Source organism: Aulonocara sp. 'chitande type north' Nkhata Bay, linkage group LG15 (assembly GCF_057382095.1).
Source record: "Aulonocara sp. 'chitande type north' Nkhata Bay isolate Kocher_YH1m ecotype deep benthic linkage group LG15, A_spYH_male_GT1.1, whole genome shotgun sequence".
In the NCBI taxonomy this organism is placed as follows: domain Eukaryota; kingdom Metazoa; phylum Chordata; class Actinopteri; order Cichliformes; family Cichlidae; genus Aulonocara; species Aulonocara sp. 'chitande type north' Nkhata Bay.
In genome coordinates this window covers 25,677,915-25,695,362 of record NC_141358.1, presented here as the reverse complement: position 1 = coordinate 25,695,362, position 17,448 = coordinate 25,677,915, and the positions used below count along the sequence as shown (strand labels likewise).

The following is a 17,448-nucleotide window of genomic DNA, read 5'->3' as shown; positions in this document are numbered from 1 at the left end:
TGTGGATTTGCCTCCGTTTGCATTACCAGGCGCAAATTTCACATCAGCAAATGTGTACTTCCAGTCTGAGGTGCTAGAGTGGCTTATTCATACACAAGGTTTCCTCCGGAGGCGGAGCTTGACACACCTGATTATGGCATTATTGAGACATCTGTCACTCCTGACTTAGACTGAAGAGAAAATAAAAGAAAACCCAATTTAGGAAGTATAAAGTTCCCACCTGCACGTTATGCCTGGTCTTCTGGCTCCAATGGACTCACAATCAAACAGAACTTTAATCTGCAAAAACATGTACAATTGGACTAGCTACATTGTTGAACCAAGAATACAACAGCACAGGTGTTAATCTTGAGAGTTTTTAGCAGGTAAATCACACTGAAAAAAAAGAAGTATTTTTGTAGTGGTGAGAATAATATCCCCTATTCTCCTGAGTGAAATAGGGGACATCAGTATAGTTCTGAGGTATTCAGGTGGTTCATTTTCACCTGCAGGAGTTTCTGTAGGCTCTCGTAATATGCTTTTTTTTTCCATGGAGGAAATTAATTAGTGAAAACTGTAAACAGCTTTTTAAACTCCCCACATAAATGTCCCACAGAAAAGAAGCAGAAAGAAAGTCTGTCAACCATCCAAGAATTACAAATGCCGCAGATGACAAACTCAGAGAGAATGATTCAGAGCTTTGACAGCCTGAAAGAGGAGAGTCTGTGCCGCGCAAGAGGTTTTTATCTATGCATTAGCGGGTCGTTATCATTCCGTGGGTTTGAAATAATGTTGTTTTGTCAAAGCTGCTGGAGAGTCTCAGTTATGCACACCATGTACTTTGGAGGTGGTGCATGACACACAGGGTTATGGTATTACTGATATGAGGCTGTCACTCACAACTTCTCATTTTCCAATGCAAAGGTGGCGTGTTTTTCACCAGACCAGCGGGTTTTCCTAAAACCAGATTTGGCAAGGAAAGAACATTTTGACACACCTTTAGGTGGATGAAGTCCATCATATCCTGACTGATGACACCTGATGAAGAGAAATGTCTTGGATTAATGGTCCTCAGAAATTTCCCCCAATGTTTCCCCAATGTTCATTAATGTTTTTCCCCTCTTTTCTGGGAAATCTGAGGTATTTTTTCATCAGGGTGGCCCTTTATTCAGGTAATAATAAAGATGGGGTTCCAGCAGTCCTAAATAGACCACGAAAGTCCCCAGAAATATAAAGCTGAAATCCATTTATCGGGTCTAAATTAGATTCAGGTGCAGAGTGGAATTAAGATGAATGAAAACATTCAGCTGGCTTTTCGAATCAATCATCTACTTGCAGGTCTTACTTGAAAACTTCCGGACTGGAGATGCGGTCTCCGGGTGGGGGAAGCTTTTTAACAAACATGCACTCAGCCGCTGTGGCGGTGGGACTGGCATCACAAGCAACACTTCCTGCTGACTGTGTTATTGACAGTATGCATCCATTACTGGTTGTGCTCCTGATAAATGAGTGTCATTAATGAGGAGTGGACAGCACCTGGTACTGATGGTCACAATCAGCCTCTGGAAAGACTGAGAGCTAGCCAGCAGGAAGCCGTGGAGGACAGATGCTGGCTGTCAAATTAGCCTAAATTAAAGATAAAATCATCCATTTACCAGAGAGGATGGATTCAGACGTGTAAATCAGATTCAGAGGCACAAAGCCTCAGCTATTTTCCTTTTTTTTTATTCTAACACAGATTTAACACGGAAAACACGGAGGTCGTGTTGGTGCTTATGTTAGGCTCTACGATGGAGCTTATGATGAATCGGTGTTTGGAGTCTGACTCTGTGTTTATACTGTTGGTCATTTGATCACGAGTTCTAAGCTAACATAGTTAATATGGCTGCCTTTTAATCCAAGAGCAGAAGAGAGGCAGTGGGGCGTTCAGGAGAGAGCATTGATTTTGTCGCTCCACCGAAAGGTTTGAAGCAAGCAAGAGAGCTAGAGAAGATCTCATTTTTTAAATTAAGTTACAATAAACTTACACATTGGCAATAAAATGTTTAATACATGAAAAAAGGTAGCAAAAGGTGAGCCATTTCTAAAATGAGCCGCTGAGATGACAAAACTATGACAGTGAAAATGAGATTTCCTTTCCCAACATGATAAACAAAAGAAATGAGAAATGTGAGCACTTTCCCTGGCTGGTATTTGCTCGACAGTGTGTGCGTTACTAAGAAAAGCTTTATATACTGAGATTGATTGACATCATCTCTTCCCCTGTGTATTTCCACTGATAAGCTGAGACACAAACTGAACGTGACCGGGGTGGAAATTGTGCTGCAATATTCCAGTGATGCAAAAACCTGTAAAATTAAGATGAATGAGCAGAGTCATCCTGAATTTACAGCTTGCTAAAGCACATTACATTCATCAGCCTGACTGTGTTCCCACAGAGCAACCATGGGAATAAGCGGAGGCAGTCACTATGTTTGCACTGACTTGACAGCAGGTTATTAGGGGGAAACAGAAGGCTACAGGGACACTGGCGGATACGGATACAGCTGAACACGTCTGCTTGAGTTAAAGACACTTTCTGTTATTACATCAGGGTGCAGCGGTTTACACATAGTAAGAAGTTGCAGTGAGTAGCTGGTTCCCCAGTGGTTGAACGCTCTGAGCGATTATTTTCGACTCCAAGACACAAGGTGGGAGCCAACCAATCTCTAACCTTTTTTCCTATTGTGGCCTGCTTTGGACTGACTGCAGTCACTCTCTCAATGTTTTTAGATTACTGCTGTTTTTCTGCAATAAGGGATTCGACTCGCCTGGTCACCATTGGGCTGGAGTCTCCTTATATAAAAGCGAGGTTGCCAAGTTTGCTGTAACACAAAAATTTGTGGACGAATTTCTGAACATCTGTTTCACATTTAGGAAGCTCGGGCTGGATTTTGAACCAAAGTGGTTAATAGGAATTTCTGTGCATCTAGACAGCAACAAATTTGTGATTGTCACCAACTTCTCACATTTAATTCACTTTTTATCACAAATCGATTGCATGTGATTCTAACCTGACTCCATTCAATTGTAAATTTATTACTATTTTATCAAAATCTTAACACATCAAATTTCTCAATAACTTTATCTCTGACCTGTCTGGTGTCTAAATCCAATTGAGAATCTGTGGCAAGATCTGAAAACTGCTGTTCACAAATGCTGTCCATCTAATCTGACTGAGCTGGAGCTTTTTTGCAAAGAAGAATGGGCAAGGATTTCAGTCTGTAGATGTGCAAAGCTGGTAGAGACATACCCTAAAAGACTGGCAGCTGTAATTGCAGCAAAAGGTGGTTCTACAAAGTATTGACTCAGGGGGCTGAATAATTACGCACACCCCACTTTTCAGTTATTTATTTGTAAAAAATGTTTGGAATCATGTATGATTTTTGTTCCACTTCTCACGTGTACACCACTTTGTGTTGGTCTTTCACGTGGAATTCCAATAAAATTGATTCATGTTTATAATAATAACATTGCATTTATGTAGCGCTTTTCGGGGCCCTCAAAGCGCTGTACAATTCCGCTATTCATTCACTCTCACACACTGGTGGAGACAAGCTACAGCTGTAGCCACAGCTGCCCTGGGGCAGACTGACAGATGCGAGGCTGCCATATCGCGCCATCGGCCCCTCTGGCCAACACTAGTAGACGGTAGGTGAAGTGTCTTGCCCAAGGACACAACGACCGAGACTGTCTGAGCCGGGGCTCGAACCGGCAACCTTCCAGTTACAAGACGAACTGCCAACTCTTTGAGCCACGATCGCCTACATGTTTGTGGCTGTAATGTGACAAAATGTGGGAAAGTTCAAGGGGGGCCGAATACTTTTGCAAGCCACTGTATATATAAAATGTATTGAACTGTACTCTGTTAGTGAAACAATACACAGGGACCAAGATAAATAACACAAAAAGTATTTAATCAACGTATTCAGATTTCAGCTCAGTGTAAAAGTCTTTACTGCTCTTACTTCCATACACGTTAGTTTCTTTTCTCAATGTCAGTGTGCATTCTCAAACAGAGCAGATAAGATTCAGGTGATTTAATGAAAACAAAATGCTATGTTGCAAGAAGGAAAGTAAAAGGTTAAAAAACAAGTGACAAACCTGACAGAACAACAGTGAAAGTTAGTGCATGTGAGAGGCAGGTGATGAGTTCTAGTCTTTGGAGCTTCCAAACCAGGGGTGTCAAACATAAGGGCTAGGGGCCATCATTGTTCTGACAATCTGGCCCTCTGGACAGTTTTGGAAAATATGAAGGAGGGCATAGATCTGAGACTTCATAGGTTTTCCTTACTGATAAAGACCCTTCCTATGGACATTCATACTACAAAGAAAGTAAATGAGTAATAGATAAACAAATGACAGAAACTTCCTGTTTTTCCACTATCCACAACAGAAATGTATGACTCTTGCAGTGGATTCACTGTAGGAAATTTAAATTAAAGTGTAAACATACACGGCAGACCCAGTGGCATTTTGATGCTTTTTATTAATGCTTTGACGGTTGCTGTCCACAATACTCACAGAGCTGCAGCTCTCCCGCTGCCGACTCAACATTATCACAACAACAACGCCAACCACAGGACCCAGTACAATATTTAATTCGGCGGGGCGTGATTGCGGATGCCGTGCAGGTGCGTCCGCCTCCTCTGCACGGCACCGCAGACCACGCCCCGCCACATAAAGTCTCTGAAATTGTGTCAGGTAACACAAATTTTCAGTTTTGCGCAGACTGTCATTGCCCAGAACAGTCTGCGCAATGAGGTCACAGACCTTTTCTTATAATTTTGATGAGGGTCATCGATGGGCAAAGACAAACGGCATCATACGATGGGAAGAAGAAGAACAGACCAAACCTCAGCCAGAAGAACACCTTACATGATCCATCCACAACATGAGGTCATTCATTAATATGCTGCTGCATGGTTTGGATACCTGGCTGTGAAAGTCCTGATCCTGAGCTTCATGTCCATATGGAAAGAGCGTTACTTTTCCAAGTCTTCAAATATCTGGTGTCCAGGCCACTGTGTGCCCAATTTTTAATGTTTATAAATCATAAATCAATGTAAGAAAGCAAGCACTTTGTTTTTTACCAGATAAATCACATTTATCTGTCTTCTCACGCAGAGAGAGACTAACATCAGTTCAACGAGCACCTTGCAGCCCAGTTATTAATATCCTTTCAAGGTCCCAATTTGGTGTGCCAATTACTCTCTGGTAATAAAATGATTCGCTGCAGTTACAGTTGATTTCTGAATCATCTGTCATATAAAGCCACAGACTGAGCATCTGGAAGTTCAATCAGCTCCCGGATCAGTCAAGGTCACAACAACTCAAGAAGTCATCTTTATCAGTCTAAATGGATCAACCCCCCAGCCCCAGCCCTCACGGATATAAAGAAAAAGTCTTTATACCTCCCATTTGACTCCCTTTAAACCTCCTTTGCATCCAAAATGTGCCAACACATAAAGGCTTAATCCTCTTCTCTTGCTCAGAGGATTCGGATGCATGTTTCTTTGAATCAGTTCTCTCACAAATTCAATTCTCTCTGTATTTATGGTGATCCTCATGTTAGCCTCCATGCTGTCTTTTCTCTCTTCACTTGTTCTGCTGCTTAACTCCATTTTTGTCATCCTTTCAAATACAGATTTGATGAAGCATGTGCTGAATTTAATAAACCTGTAGAAAGCTCAGAAACCTCCAACTTCACATTTCTGACCTTTACACCACTAGATGGTTTTAAGTATTTTCCTTACCTATAACAGCAGTGACAGAACATATGGAAAATTAGCTTCAGATCAATCAGGGTTGTGTAGTTTGAAGAAGTCAGAGCTCATAAATCATCCAATCCCAATGGGAGAGGGCTTTCCACACTAAGCCGTCTCACAGCCTCACTGATTTATGCTCTTGCACCCGAACTTCAAGCTCTCTGTGCTTTTCATCATCCCTTCAGTATTTCACGGTCAGCCCGTCCAGCAACTGCCACAAACTAGATTCATCTCCGTCACAACAACTCGCAAATAAATAAGCATAGACACACTTGAGGGTGCAGCTTTTTGACCCAACAAACGCCATGAAATTACCAAAAACTTGCCTCTAATGGTTTTCACTTCTCCACACCGATACCCCATACAACTTCAGCAGTACAAACTTAAATCAAGCCTTGTGAGGCTGCAATGCATCTCTTTGAGTCTTCAGTTTGGAGTCTTCATTATGGTTATAGGGTTGCACTGCCTCCCCCACCGCTCAGTGCAAATCACAGGGTTTAACGTCCCTTATTTTCCCTCAGTACATCACTGTAAATAATAATAATGATGATAATAATAATAATAATATTACAGGCAGTCAAAGTTGTTGAATTAATGATAAGTGAAAAACAATACATCACTTATATTCCTCAGAGAGGTTTGGTCTGCTGCCTAAAGTACCACTGCTCCTTCAGAGGAAGTATAAGAAAACATTTCTTCTGCCACGCACGAAAACTAAACATATTTACTGCTGTAACCAGACTATATTTCCCACTCACACACTGACTCGTGATCTTCATGACTCACACGATGGGAGGCGGGAGCATCATCTCTCAGGACGACATTTGAGGTGGTAAAAAATATTGGGAATCCCCATCAGGTGTCAGAACTGAAGAAGCCTTTTGTTATCCAGGCACCTGTTTATTTGGCATTTTATTCTGCCTCCACAGTCTTCTCCTGAGGTTTTGCAGATATGTGACCACCAACTACGTAACTTTGACCTGTTTGCCATTTTCAGTGTGTGAGAAGCAAGGTAGGCTAGTGTAGGCTCCAGTCACACAGGCCTAAAGTCTGATCTGCAACCACCTGGCAACCAGTGGTCATTGGGGGACAAATGTATATTTCCGACTGTTTTGGCTGTTAGCATACCGCTGCAGTCATAGATTGAATGGAAGCAATAGACTCGTCCACAAACACGGAAACTAAAAGTTTTGCCTTTGAAAAAGTTTGCCTTGCACTTTCTTGAGTTGTTAGCAACCATTTGCAGATAAAAATGAAAAACCAGGCAATCTTCTAACAACGCCAACATGCCTTCTTGGGAACTGATTTCACCCAGCAAGAGCCAGAAACCTCCAACAACTACTGCCAACCAGAATAAATGTCTCCTCAGCCAGCGTTTGAATCGCATCCAATATGGCACACAACCCTTAATTCATGTCGTGTGAGAAATCTCAATACACGCAGATGTCATTTTTCAAACACAGGTATTGCCCCCTGGTCGCCATTAAATAGAATGCAGATTTCAGGAACTTCAGCGGAGGCAGTGACACTAATATTTACAGACATTATCCAGTCGAAAGACCAAACAGAGCCTGAACCAAACAACTCCTTTATGATTCGAATGGCCAGCTAATATAGAGCTTAGATAACGTCAAAGGAAAGAAGATGAAACTAATGTTTGTCCAATTACTAACTTTGAACCTTTGCTGGAAGCATGCAAGAGGAACCACATCACAACAGGGGCAAATTTTCATGTAAAGCTAAAAAGCTAATAAAGTTTGAAGATTTAGAAAGTGCAGACATGTAAAAAGAAGAACAAATGATTCAGGCTCTATATGCTAAACACAAATAAACCAGGACCAGCCTCTGAACTTCTCATGTTATGAAGTCATTTTCCCATCATCCATCATTGGGAGTGCCTCTCACTGGGGTACTCAGCTGATGACCCAATCCGCCATGCCTGCGCCCGTCAAACACCCCCAACAGGAAGAGACGTATCCACCTCTCCACAGAGGCACATTAACCAGCAGCGCACGTATGAGCGACCCAATTTTCTTTTTTCTAATGCGAGCCCTATGCCTGGTTTGCTGTTCTCAACAGGATATGAAAGATGAGGAGATCACAGACGGAGAGGGCCAGAAGCCTGCAGCAAACACAATAGGAGCGATGGTATCGATGACGTACCAGGAAGCTTATTTAGCCGCGCTCGTGCCCAAATTATTATTTCACACGCCGAATGAACAGCAGGGGAGAGAGCAGCACTGCTGATGGAGCCTCTCGGCTTCCCGAGGAGGGAGTTGGAAACCGAACGATGGCAGCCCACATCATTAGGATGCTGACAGAGATACAGCCTCCATTAGAAGAATCCAATACCAGAGACAGTCAGGGAGTCATTTACACTCCACATAATAGAGCACGTCTCCTCTGACTTTTTAAAACCTCGTTTTAGTCCCTCTACATTTTTCCCTTCCTAAAATTCAGAGAGAGAGATGAGTGGATGTAAAAGTCAAATAATTTCCATCAGCCGTAACATTTACAATAATTTCACTGTAATAACCACAGTGAGTTCTATTTTCATTTATTTTTGACTGCAAATTAAAATCGGAAAAACTATCGGAAAACTAAGCCATTACGTAAGTCCCAAAACATGCAGTTCCTCTGAGGGTCTCTAACAGTGCCTGAGTCCCCACAGGCACACATGTTAAGATGTCCAATCTTACCATAGAAATAAACTTGTTTACAGCCTGATAAAAAAAACAACCTGTTACTAGTTTCTATGTATAGTTTGCCTGTTAATCAGAGGCAGTGATTTTTTTAATAACGCAGCCTTAAACTTTGCATTATTAGGGCCGTGACTGTTACAATCATCAAAGATTGTGCTCCAATTTTAGTGAATAAGGAAACTTAGTTAGCACTAATTATCAGCCACAGCGTATGGACACAGTTTAGTTTTGATCACTTCTGGCATCAAAACAACTAACATGGTGGATTTAACGCCGAAGCTGATGTTTGTAAGCCGTCAAACACATCAATTCCCTTTGTGGATGACGGAGGAAAGGAAAACTTGAAGCTCATAAACGACTAACCATTATTTCATCATTATCCAATGCATTCTGGGAAATAGGATCCCTCTGTTTTATTATCCAGATGGACTATTAACCTGCAGGAAACAAAAACTGAAGCTTGATTGCAGTTTGAGCTTAACTGGCCAAAATGAAACCAGAAAACAAAACAGCTCCTATACACTGCCTACAAATGGTTTGTTTTAAGTGATCAGCCACGTAATGTCTTTGTTTCAGAAAGAAAAACTTTTCTCATTAGTTAAAATGTATTTATTAGATATTCTGTAAGTCTTAAAAACTCAAGTTGGTGCAAACTTCTTTTTAGGTTCATGAAGATGTTTTCAGCCTGCACAGAGATATGGTTATGCCCGGCTCGCTAAGGACATAAAGCAGATTCCTTTGTTAAGTATAAACTGAGGAAAAGAAGGACAAAAGAAAACTACGTGCTAACCTATAACCAACACGTGACTGAAATTAGAAATAACTACAAACCAAAGCAGAAAGATGACCTAAGTGGGGCGCCAGAAAGGCACCAGCTTTCTGGGAGGAGAGAGAGTGAGGAGCTGCCATCTTGGAACGATATCAGCTCATATAGGCTCCCAAACAAGTGAAGTTCTTTTTTCCTAAAGAATGGGAGGGGCAGTTAATGAGGACCCGGACAGAAAGAATCAAAACAAATGGATGGATGGATGCATGAATGCTTCACCTTTTATCTGAAAGGCTTCTTTAGTTATCAAAGCTGATGAGGAGTTTGAGATAATGAACCTCTAGTGGGGTTGTCATCTTGAGGTGTTGCCAACCTATCAGGGTCACATGGGCCTAATCTAAGGCTGCCATGACCTGGAAGACAGCAAACCCACGGGGACCTGCTGTACATGGCATTTAATAATAAATGGTACCATTCATCATGAGTCATTCATAGTCTTTACCCAAACGTTAACAGCGTGGCCTAAACCTGTAGAGGAGTTTAAAGACCTCCAGAACGTTTCATCTATTCCATGTCAGATTTTTAATGGATTCATTTTATACCTGCGTTAAGAAATACATGAATAAAATGGATGGATCAAATTATCAGATCAAAGTTTAAACACTTGCCTTCCAACAGCTAATAAGTTTCACAGACCTGCTCTGACTCTGTTAAACACCAAAAGCTCTGATATCAAAGGTCAAGAGCTCCAGTCATTATTCACAGAAATAAAGCGGGTCTGTGTCGGCTTCACGGGGAAATCAATCCTATTAGCGCTCACCGTGAATCATTTCAATTATGTTTCAGTGTCATTCATCCAAAGACAAACACTTTAAAGTCCAGCAAATCCCCACAGAGCTCATAATGAAATACTGAGACAGTTAATGTTTTTGTACCACTTAGCAGAATAAAGACGCTTAAAAAAAACAGACTCCAGTAGAAACATTTCACACATTTTTGGTGGTTTTATCTAAAGTGATAGAAGGAAAATATATTATCTCCTGACACAGGAGCTAACGCAGATAAATTCATTACAAATAGATCAAATTAAGGCTGTAAATAGAGAAAAATACTTGCTATGTGTTTTAAATTTTTTAATATGTCTGTGAGACTTCTGTGTATGGGAGGGTTGGGGTCGTCTACCAATGCCAATTAAAGCCTTTCTTTTTTTACAATAATAGGGTGTGCTGGAGCTCTGTCTGCTGCACCATCTGACGCCTTTGGTATTTGTGGCAAATAAATGATGTGTTTTGGTTAAGAAACTACAGTGTGTGCCCGCTGTGGCACAAAGAAATGAGATATCTGAAAATAAAGCACTCAAAGCGATACATTTATTTAATGTTTGGGGGTTTTTTTGTCAGATTTTTTGCATTAAGAGAAAGGAATAATGTTTCCAGACATATCCTATCTGCTCAGAGGGGTGAGGAGACCTCGTATCCCCCACATTCGGATGGAAAATAACGGAAACTCATCGGACAGGAGGAAGACTTGCTGCTCCACATGGCTCAGGAATTCGAACTGTTCCGGGCCCACCTCGACCCTGTGCGCCACCTCGGGTTTCTGCAGGAGCTCCTCCAGGACGGTGAACAGGTAGCATGACTTCTGGTACCGGTCGACGGGAAACGTGTCAAGCACCGAGCCGTCACGCCCCTGTAAAGGAAAATTAGTTTAACCAAAACTCGAATCTATGAAAGGACCAGTTTCCTGTGTGAGGTTTAAGGTCAGAATTCAGCACAAAACAAAGAGTACTTGTTCCACTCACTTCACTCACTGTTACAGCGATACAAATCTCATCAACATGAGGGGAGAAACGCGGCAAAAAGATGAACAAGGACAAGAAGAGGGGCAAGAGGAAAGACAAGGATGAGAAGACAGAAGATGATGATGAAGAGGAAGGAGAAGGAGGACATGAAGAACAAGCAGAAGGAGATAATTTTGTATTGTTGATCTTTTTAAACGGGGGGTTTCCAAACTGGTCTCATGTGATGAAGGTCTGCGTAAGGTGCTGGCAGGTCTCAGACATGACAACAGCGAGACGAGCTGTCGCAACTCATCCTCGTTTTTAAGGAGACAACAACAACAAAAAAGTAATTTGAAATATTTTAGCGTCAATTAAGGGCTTATTTTCAAACTGAGATCATTGACTTTGAAGACTTGAAGGATCTGCAGGAGCCCAAATGATTATTAAAAGAACTGGAGCACTGGGGTAATCCCTGAGACGATGGGTTTTTAGATGATGAAACAACAAATACTCGTACCACGAGTTATTTAACTGCAGATGAAAGATGAGAAACACGAGATCCGACTGTTTTCAGAGCACAAACTGAGTGAAAGGAAATACAACACACAACAGCTCAAATCAAAACGTAATTATTCAAACCAGCAGAAGCTGCCGCATCTCATACCAACTACATCCCAGTGAGAGAGAGAGTGTGTGTGTGTTATTTGCATGTCAAAGTTGGTGTGTGAGGGATATCACAAAGAAAAACAAGCGCCAGATGGCTGTCAGGTATTCCTCCTGGCAAAAACCTTCAGAGAACCGACAGGATGTGACAACAACACCCTCTTAACCCCACACACATACACATGCACACACACACAAACACAAACACAAAGGCCCGGACCCCATCAGCATCAGGTCAGCAGCCATTTTTTAAAATCCCGATTCATGTTTTTCTGCCTGAAAGCTCTCCAGCTTCTCCTCTGCTGACACAAAGAGACAAAACATTGAGAGACACACAGATTCACCAAAAACACATAAACTGTCAAAAAATCATTGAAATATTTCAGGGAAATGTGAAATTGTGAACACTTCAAATATGTCATCTTCCACTGTAACAACTGTAAAAATCTAAATCTTTGGGATCTCTGGTCCTCCGGAAGCGCTGATTCTGTGGAGACTACGGATCAGGAACACTTCCAGAAATCACTGAACACAGATGCCATCAAATTTAAAGTGACTTCAACTGTTTCTCAGTGTAAGCATCTGATGCTTTGTGCGTTGTACTGTGAATAAATATTTATATTTTCCAAAGTGTCCCAACATTTTTGGGATCCTGGGTGTATTTTAACTTCCGCTCACGCAGAATACTAGAACTGTGTTTTTGTTGTTGTTCATTACTTGAACTCACTGAATTAAAAATGCCTCTGATAGTCTGACTGGAGAAAGGAAAAAGCCAATTTCACCATCACCAAATAAGATAATGTTTAGTCGTTGTTGGGTCTGTCTAGCACAGGCCCACCGCTGGAACGAGACAGTTTAACTACACAGCCAAAAGCATTGAACAGCAAGTAGGCAAAGTTCTTCGTGTTACTCATGCATGAGGGAGACCTGCCTGGAGCCAAGTGTCGTTCCACCCACTTGACCTCCGCCAGACTCTCAGCCAGGTTCCCCATAGCACTCCTGTTATTGTGGTTTACATGAATATGCATTGGTTCATTAACATATAACATCTTACATAGGTATACTTGTCTGTGTGTGTGTGTGTGTGTGTGTGTGTGTGTGTGTGTGTGTGTGTGTGTGTGTGTGTGTGTGGTCAGAGTGTGACCCCATAAATGACTTCCCTAAATCTGGAAGTCCAGCAGTTCATCTAAACAAAAGGCACCTAGCCTAAAACAGATAAGTTTATCCTACCATAAAACAATAAGACAAGAATGTGGGTGTGAATGCCAGAGTGCTCTGGAATGCACACAAAGTCTTTGCAGACAACTAAGGATCACACATCCTATCACTACACAATCGATTATACACCTCCAAGCATATATGGTTAAATATTTCTAAGCATAAATGACAATAAACAATACAAATCTAACAGTCGTGATGAGTTGCTCAATCACTGCGTCACATTTCTGAGATCAGAGCTCCAGAAACACCTGCAGGTACATTTAATCGTTCCACCAACACATTTAAACCCAAGCAGCTACAGCACTTTAACTAACTAACCTTTAACTTGTATAGTTATAAAAATGTCAGTAATTCCTGAAGAGTTCATGAAAAACTTTTGTTGAACTCCTTGAATTAAAGCCAAAAAATTTTTGACTAATTTAAAATCTACTGTGGTGTTGTACAAAGGCAAAGCTACAAAAAATCAGTTAAAATCCTAAAACGTAAGAATTTAAATGTATTAACCCTTTCACGCATAGTGGTGACTACAGTGGACAGCTAGTCAAAGACTGTTCTCTTGTATTTGTGTCAGTGTTAATGGTATACTTGCACATAAACCACAACATTGGACAGCGATGTGTCACTCCACACCCTGCCACCCACTGGTCGTTTAATGTAACTATAGATGTATGACATGTTTCATGGTAATGAAAAGAGCTCCCAAAAAGCCAGCTGAAGCTGAATTACAACCGATAAGACACTGTTAATAAACAGATTCAGGGAACACTCGATCGGCTCAGTACAACACAAAGTCAGGGATATCAAACCACTGTTAATCCATTTCAGCTGCTTTCATCCAAACTGACATGAAAACAGATGAACAGGAGAGGGAACAACAAACCAACCCTCACTTCTGCAGGTGGTGGTCACAGACCGCTGCATTTTCTTCACTGATTTTTCTTAGTGTCCTCTACGTCACCTTCAGCCTGTTCAGCTTTATGTTAGCACAGGAAGTCCAGCTTATCCATACGTGTCACCTGAAGAAGGTTTGCCAAGTGTCCTGGCACAATCACGGGGGTGTGAAGGAGACACCAGGAGGCACCAGTAGGGATGCGAGCTCCACCGAGGCTCAGGGTGAAATAAAGGATGTTTATTATGATCCGTAAATCATGCAAAGCTACTCTAATAGAATCCAAGAGTAACAATACAAAGCTGGAAATGTTTAATGTTTATAGCTCGTTGGAGGGCTCACACATAATGATTATTCAATATGTGCTGTGCTGTTTCCAGACTGCACCACACACATGCAAAGCTCATGCTTATGTAACTGTGCTGTTTATTTAGAGGCATGTCAGTCAGTGTGAGCGTGACAGCAGGTTACAGTCCTGTTAGCTCTGCGTCTGAACCGTGAATTTATGGTATGCACATACTCACAGCATGTGGTTATATTTGGTGGAACACGAAGAGGCCGCAGATATTCGCACAATCGGCCGTCAGCGGCTGTCAGCAAGATGGAGACGGTTTCATCTGATGTGGTGAACACAGGCGTGAAGGCAGAGACGAGGCTTCGCAGGTCTTTGCTAGAGAGGCGACTCAATCCGCTCTGAGTCCTTCCTCTTTCACGTCGTTGTGCCGCCGACAGGCTTTGGTCTACCATCCGTTTAAAACCAACAAACCGACCAAGTGGTGAAGCTGAGACGAGGGAATGAAAGCGGTTCACACAGAGGGATAAGTGCAGAGAGAATATCATGATTAATTTTTAAAAGAACCTCTCGCTTTATACCAGAAAAACAACCAAAGCTCTGCACTGATCTCAGGAGGGCTGTCAACCAGTGTTTCATAATTTGATTATATAATCAGTTAAAAAAAAAATTAGACATTCAGCTGTGAAATTAATATTCAATCGTGGGGGGGAAAGCAGCTCGCACAACTGCTGTCTGTCTCCTGAGCAGCAAAGTGGAAAACCTGACAGAAATACATGGAGCTATTCAAACATAAAAAGTCCTGCTCATTACCTGCAGATGAGCCGGCCCTTTGTTGTGTTACACCCCTCGAGTGAGAACTTTCTGTTATTGTTTAATCTAAATGCGGCGTTTGATTAGTGAGAGTGGACCAGCACTGGTAGCTAATCACTGAATGGAAACGTCTGTGTTTGGAGCATACTAACAACACCAGGAGAGTCAGAGCATTAAAGACTATTAGTGCATCAGCTCGGCCAGCAGATCCATCGCCTGAGTGAAATACAGCAGCTGTGGATGAGAGCAGAGCTCAGGCTTACATGCTGCTTGATTAACTGCTGTTTGATATCGGACACATTCAGCGTCTGATTTCAGATTTTCAGTTCAGTCTTAAGGCTACATACGTCGTTGCATTTACCCTCAGACTTACACTCAGGTCATTTTCTCCAGTTTGCATAAAAATGTTATGATAAAAAGTTTGGACACATATATAACGGTGCCTGTGAATTAATCAGTTAAAATTAGAGTAGTAGAAATCTGTTCTATTCTATTCGGGTTAGACCGTCAACTTTTTGTTTTTGTGGCACAGCTTGTGATATTTGCTAAGTCAAGCATAAAAGTGAAAATAGCATTTACTTCATTTTTGTGACAAAGAATTTACAAAAAGTATTCTGTTTTATTTGAGTATTAATGTGAAATATAACTATGTACGATTCAAAAATGATCACTACATAGTTTTTGTGCTATAAATTTTTTTGTTTTCTTTTTAACGCTCAACTAAAGGACTTTGAATGTTTGAATGTTTTAATATGCAAAATGTCAATCGCACTTCGGGCTTCACATGAAGCCGCTGACTGTAGTTCTGTTATTACCTTCACTGAGTTTATGTAACAAAGATATGACCTATCTTTGTTCACCTCTGTCAGTGCGCCCCAGGGTGGCTGTGGCTACAAAGTGTGAATGTGTGTGTGAATGAGTGGATGAGTGGTTGTGTAAAGCGCTTTGGGGTCCTTAGGGACTAGACCTCCTCTGACCACTGGTGGTGGTCAGAGGGCCCGGTGGCGCCTGTGTCCGGCAGCCTCGCCTCTGTCAGTGCGCCCCAGGGCAGCTGTGGCTACAATGTAGCTTGCCATCGCCAGTGTGTGAATGTGTGTGTGAATGGGTGAATGACTGAATGTAGTGTAAAGCGCTTTGGGGTCCTTAGGGACTAGAAAAGCGCTATACAAATACAGGCCATTTACCATTTACTCTCTTGTAATTAGCACAGGCCTAAAAACAACCAGACCTAATCACTGTTGATGAAGTCCAGTTATTTTCATTACTACCCATCACTGGTTCAGCTAACCGACTTGCGGTTTAATTGATAGAAATCTAACATGACAAACCGGCCAGAGGACACACAGAGGGGCTGCTAAACTGTTCGCGAGTTCAATCAGTCAACTTATTGAGGAACTGGGGAAACATTTCAGTTCTAACAAGGTCACCAAAAAAACAAAGTCAATAATTTAATGGCTCTTATATTATGACTCATCAATATCAGTGAAATCCATCAGCCTAAAAGAAATACTGCAGGTGATACAAAACCAATCAATTCGAACAAACCGACAAGGAATTCGTGGTCTCTGGGTCCTCCTTCAGGAAAGTCACAATCTCATTTGTGGGCTTTGGACTGTTGATAAGAGGAAAACAATAAAACCCAACTTTTACCTTTGAAATATGTGCAACCTGAATGGTTTATTGTCTGCAGACCTGTGCGTCCACCAGATTTAAACCTCTGTAAAGGAGAATATACCACGACTTTCATTTGACAACAACAAAGCAACGTCAAGGAGGTCGAGCAGCTTTATGCCCGTGAGGTTGGCGAGATATTCCATTTTAATCTCCAACCTGTCAAACACTCACATGCCCATGAAATTTATGAAGCCATGAAGCGAGATTCAATGAACGGCAGAAATCGATAACTGGAACGAGGATCCAGAGGGAGCGGTGATGGAGCATCTGCGAGGAGCATATAGAAACATAACGGGGGCTCGAGCTCCGCTGCAGGAGACAGAAATACTTTCAGAGGACCTGCTGGGCCTCCTCCTATCAAATCTGATTAAGAAAATCAACAACCTCCCAAAGTTTCGACATTTACTCCAATAAAACTCATTTTTCAGGGAGTTTAATGTTTCTTTAGTCACAGGCTGTATTTTACAAAACAACAAAATCAACTTCAGGCTTCATTCAGTGAGCCAAGAAACTCATCAGGAAAGCGCTTGCTGAGGTCACAGAGCAAAAGTGTCAAGATCTGCGGAGGCAGATCGTGCGGAAATGTGTGTAATGGACCCAGGTGCGTACACAAGTGAGTAGACGGGAGTGAACTTAACAGAAAGCGAGCCTTTATTATGGCTGGAGACAAGGTGTACAAACAAAGCAAGGATAGCGTGGCTAGGCTATAACTAAACTGGGAAAACTACTACTGTGACAAACTAAGGAAACTCAGAGACTATGATGTTCGCTGTAAAGACTGACCGGGAAAACATGGAGGTGAGAACACAGACGACGCGACACAGACTGTATGAAACACAGAGTCTAAATACACATGAGGGAT

The 17,448-nt window shown here is 41.8% G+C and overlaps 1 protein-coding gene across 2 annotated transcripts in view; it reads right to left on the bottom strand.

Annotated features, from left to right (window-relative positions):
• Positions 1-9,902: 9,902 nt before the first annotated feature.
• Positions 9,903-17,448, bottom strand: part of mei4 (meiosis-specific, MEI4 homolog (S. cerevisiae)) — a 70,579-nt gene continuing 63,033 nt past the window's right edge. The window contains exon 4 of one of the 2 annotated variants that reach the window (XM_086265196.1): positions 9,903-10,943. In XM_086265196.1, coding sequence (XP_086121322.1) covers positions 10,698-10,943 — 246 coding nt within the window. In that variant the 3' untranslated portion in view covers positions 9,903-10,697. The remainder of the gene's footprint in view (positions 10,944-17,448) is intronic. The other variant, XM_086265194.1, reaches the window with a different exon arrangement.